This window comes from Diaphorina citri, unplaced genomic scaffold (assembly GCF_000475195.1).
Source record: "Diaphorina citri unplaced genomic scaffold, Diaci psyllid genome assembly version 1.1 scaffold991, whole genome shotgun sequence".
Classification (NCBI taxonomy): Eukaryota; Metazoa; Arthropoda; class Insecta; order Hemiptera; family Psyllidae; genus Diaphorina; species Diaphorina citri.
In genome coordinates this window covers 11,818-14,704 of record NW_007378422.1, presented here as the reverse complement: position 1 = coordinate 14,704, position 2,887 = coordinate 11,818, and the positions used below count along the sequence as shown (strand labels likewise).

General features: G+C 31.0%; 1 protein-coding gene across 1 annotated transcript; it reads right to left on the bottom strand.

Moving 5' to 3' along the window:
• Window positions 1-1,241: 1,241 nt before the first annotated feature.
• Window positions 1,242-2,146, bottom strand: LOC103513598 (protein anoxia up-regulated). The gene is made up of 2 exons (XM_008478444.3): window positions 2,137-2,146; window positions 1,242-1,718 (listed from the first exon to the last, which is right to left on the bottom strand). Exons 1-2 carry the CDS (start codon window positions 2,144-2,146, stop codon window positions 1,384-1,386), a joined length of 345 nt encoding a protein of 114 aa, XP_008476666.1. The 3' UTR covers window positions 1,242-1,383.
• Between the last annotated feature and the right edge of the window lie 741 nt (window positions 2,147-2,887).

Sequence of the window (2,887 nt, the reverse complement as noted above, 5' to 3'; positions counted from 1 at the left end):
ATTGCTGATGCCTAGGACGTGTATCGCGCGCATATGGCATGTCACAAGTAAGGTATGTAAAAGTGGTTACATAGGTATTATCTAGCTATCTTTACAGCTTACACTTGGCTAATTCATTTTGAGTATGGCCGTTTCAAAAAAACTCTTGTTAGACTATTAATATTAGAGTTTTTTGAGCCTTTTTTATTCGATTTTTTCATACGACTAACACGATCGACACAGGAATAAGATGAATATTTTTCCGATGTAGATACAGACACTCTTTAGTTTTCCCTTTTTGTTTTTTTACCTGTAGTTTTCAATAAAATTTCACTTTTTTCTTTGCCACCTACATTTTGACTTACCAAGTTTAAAATTAAATTCAATATAACCAACAATATTAATATTTTTCCTCAGTAGACTTGTCTAATTTTTTTCGAGTGTCGACTTTCCCTTTTGATTCTAGTTTGCTTTTTTTAACCGAACGAAAAATCAGCCCATTACCTACATTACTTTCCTTCTTTATAGACAAGGAAAGTAAAAAGGAGCTGCGGTACGTTAGGTACCTCCATAAAAAAAGCTTATTAGTAACAGGCACTAGAATTTGCTTCGACACTTCTATTTTGCTTCCGAATATTGCGAATTTCGAGTTTTCCACGCTTTTTTACGGCTTTCATGCTTCTTTTTATACTAGTTTATACGTTTTGACAAATTTTAATTCGAGATCTATTAGGTTGACTAGGCTTTTGCATTTAGTTTTTTGTTGTAAAAAATATATGATTTGAAACATGATTTTGATTTTAGAAAATTGCATACTCTTTTTGTTTTATATTTAGTTTTCCTCTAAACATAAAAATATATGATTTGAAACATGATTTTGATTTTAGAAAATTGCATACTCTTTTTGTTTTATATTTAGTTTTCCTCTAAACATGAAAAAATAAATATAAATAAATAATAATTTATATCTAAAAGCTTAAAGAATATATTTTATATTTGATTTCTAAAGAAAACATATCAAATAACAGCCAAAAATTAAAATTTTAAAAATATAGGTAAAATTTTAGGGTTGAAAGACTTCTTAAAAACTTTTATGCATGGTCATGCATCAAATTCCTAGAATTTCTGTGAATTTTGTTTTGAACGTAAAAAAATAAATGCTAACTTTTCGTCTAAATGCAAATTTTTTCTAACTAAAAAAATAAAATAAATAAAAATAATGTAAACAAATAAAATGAATTTTAATATTTGATCATCTTTTTGGGGTAAAAAAAAAAAAAAAAAAAAAGTTTGGTTTCAGGGGGACAATATCCTACTGGATTGAAGGGGTAAAGATTTTACCTACAGACTAGAAAATTTTACTTTTGGCATATGTAAAGGGGGTGGTTGAAATTTTGGTGGTTTCTAGACGCGGTAAGAGTAGTGTCTGTAGGAAGTGCCTCCAGGGAGTCTTCCAGAGGTGGTAGACGAGTATGAGGAGTGGTAACCTCCAGGGCCGTCACCAGTAGTGCGGCTGCTACGCTCAGTAGTGTAGTTATAGCTACCAGGGCCGGAGCCTGTCGCCTTGCGCACAGTCTCGCTGCTGCTAGAGTAAGACCTAGTGGGGGGGCCACGGGAGGAAGGAGAGGCCGAGGACTTTTCAGTGGTGGAGGAATAGGAATAGGAGTATTGCTCTTCTGCTCTGCGGGGCCTGTCGGCGATGTCGGTTACAACGTAGTGGCGGGGCGTCTGCACAGAAACCAAACCATGTCAACAGACGTCACATTACTATCAAAACCCAACAGAAATAGTAAAATAATTGTTGTGAAAAATAATTATCCATTACTGTAAGATTTTTTTTTCGTCATTAAATGCATTCCAGACGTCACATTACTATCAAAACCCAACAGAAATAGTAAAATAATTGTTGTGAAAAATAATTATCCATTACTGTAAGATTTTTTTTTTTTTTTTTCGTCATTAAATGCATTTATAGTTTCATACCATGTATTATGAATATTGATGTCTGGTATGGATTAGGACATCCCTGATGGAAAACAAGATACAGTCTAATATAATAGAATAATTATTTATCACAATACTCTTTAAAATATATCATTCTAATTAAAATAATAATTTGAGTTAGTATAGTTTTGGTTAGCAAAATTTTCAACTTACCATTTTTCATTTTTAAAATGTTAATCCACCAGAAACTCATTCTACTATTTTTTGATGAAAAAATAAAGGTAGGTAGAGTGGTAGAGAGGAGATATACATTATTTTTCAATAATGATCCCAAATTGGAAATCGAGGGGACAAACATTCCATTCCCATTTTAAAGGCAACATTGCCTGGCGATATCATTAAAATATGTAAATAGGTACATGTGTAGCTATTGAAAGCAATATTGCCCGTCTAGGACAACAAATACATATATGTATGTCAAAAAAAAAAAAAATGTTTAGAGATCTAATTAAAATAATAATTTGAGTTAGTATAGTTTTGGTTAGCAAAATTTTCAACTTACCATTTTTCATTTTTAAAATGTTAATCCACCAGAAACTCATTCTACTATTTTTTGATGAAAAAATAAAGGTAGGTAGAGTGGTAGAGAGGAGATATACATTATTTTTCAATAATGATCCCAAATTGGAAATCGAGGGGACAAACATTCCATTCCCATTTTAAAGGCAACATTGCCTGGCGATATCATTAAAATATGTAAATAGGTACATGTGTAGCTATTGAAAGCAATATTGCCCGTCTAGGACAACAAATACATATATGTATGTCAAAAAAAAAAAAAATGTTTAGAGAAAAACTAAATATAAAACAAAAAGAGTATGCAATTTTCTAAAATCAAAATCATGTTTCAAATCATATATTTTTTACAACAAAAAACTAAATGCAAAAGCCTAGTCAACCTAAT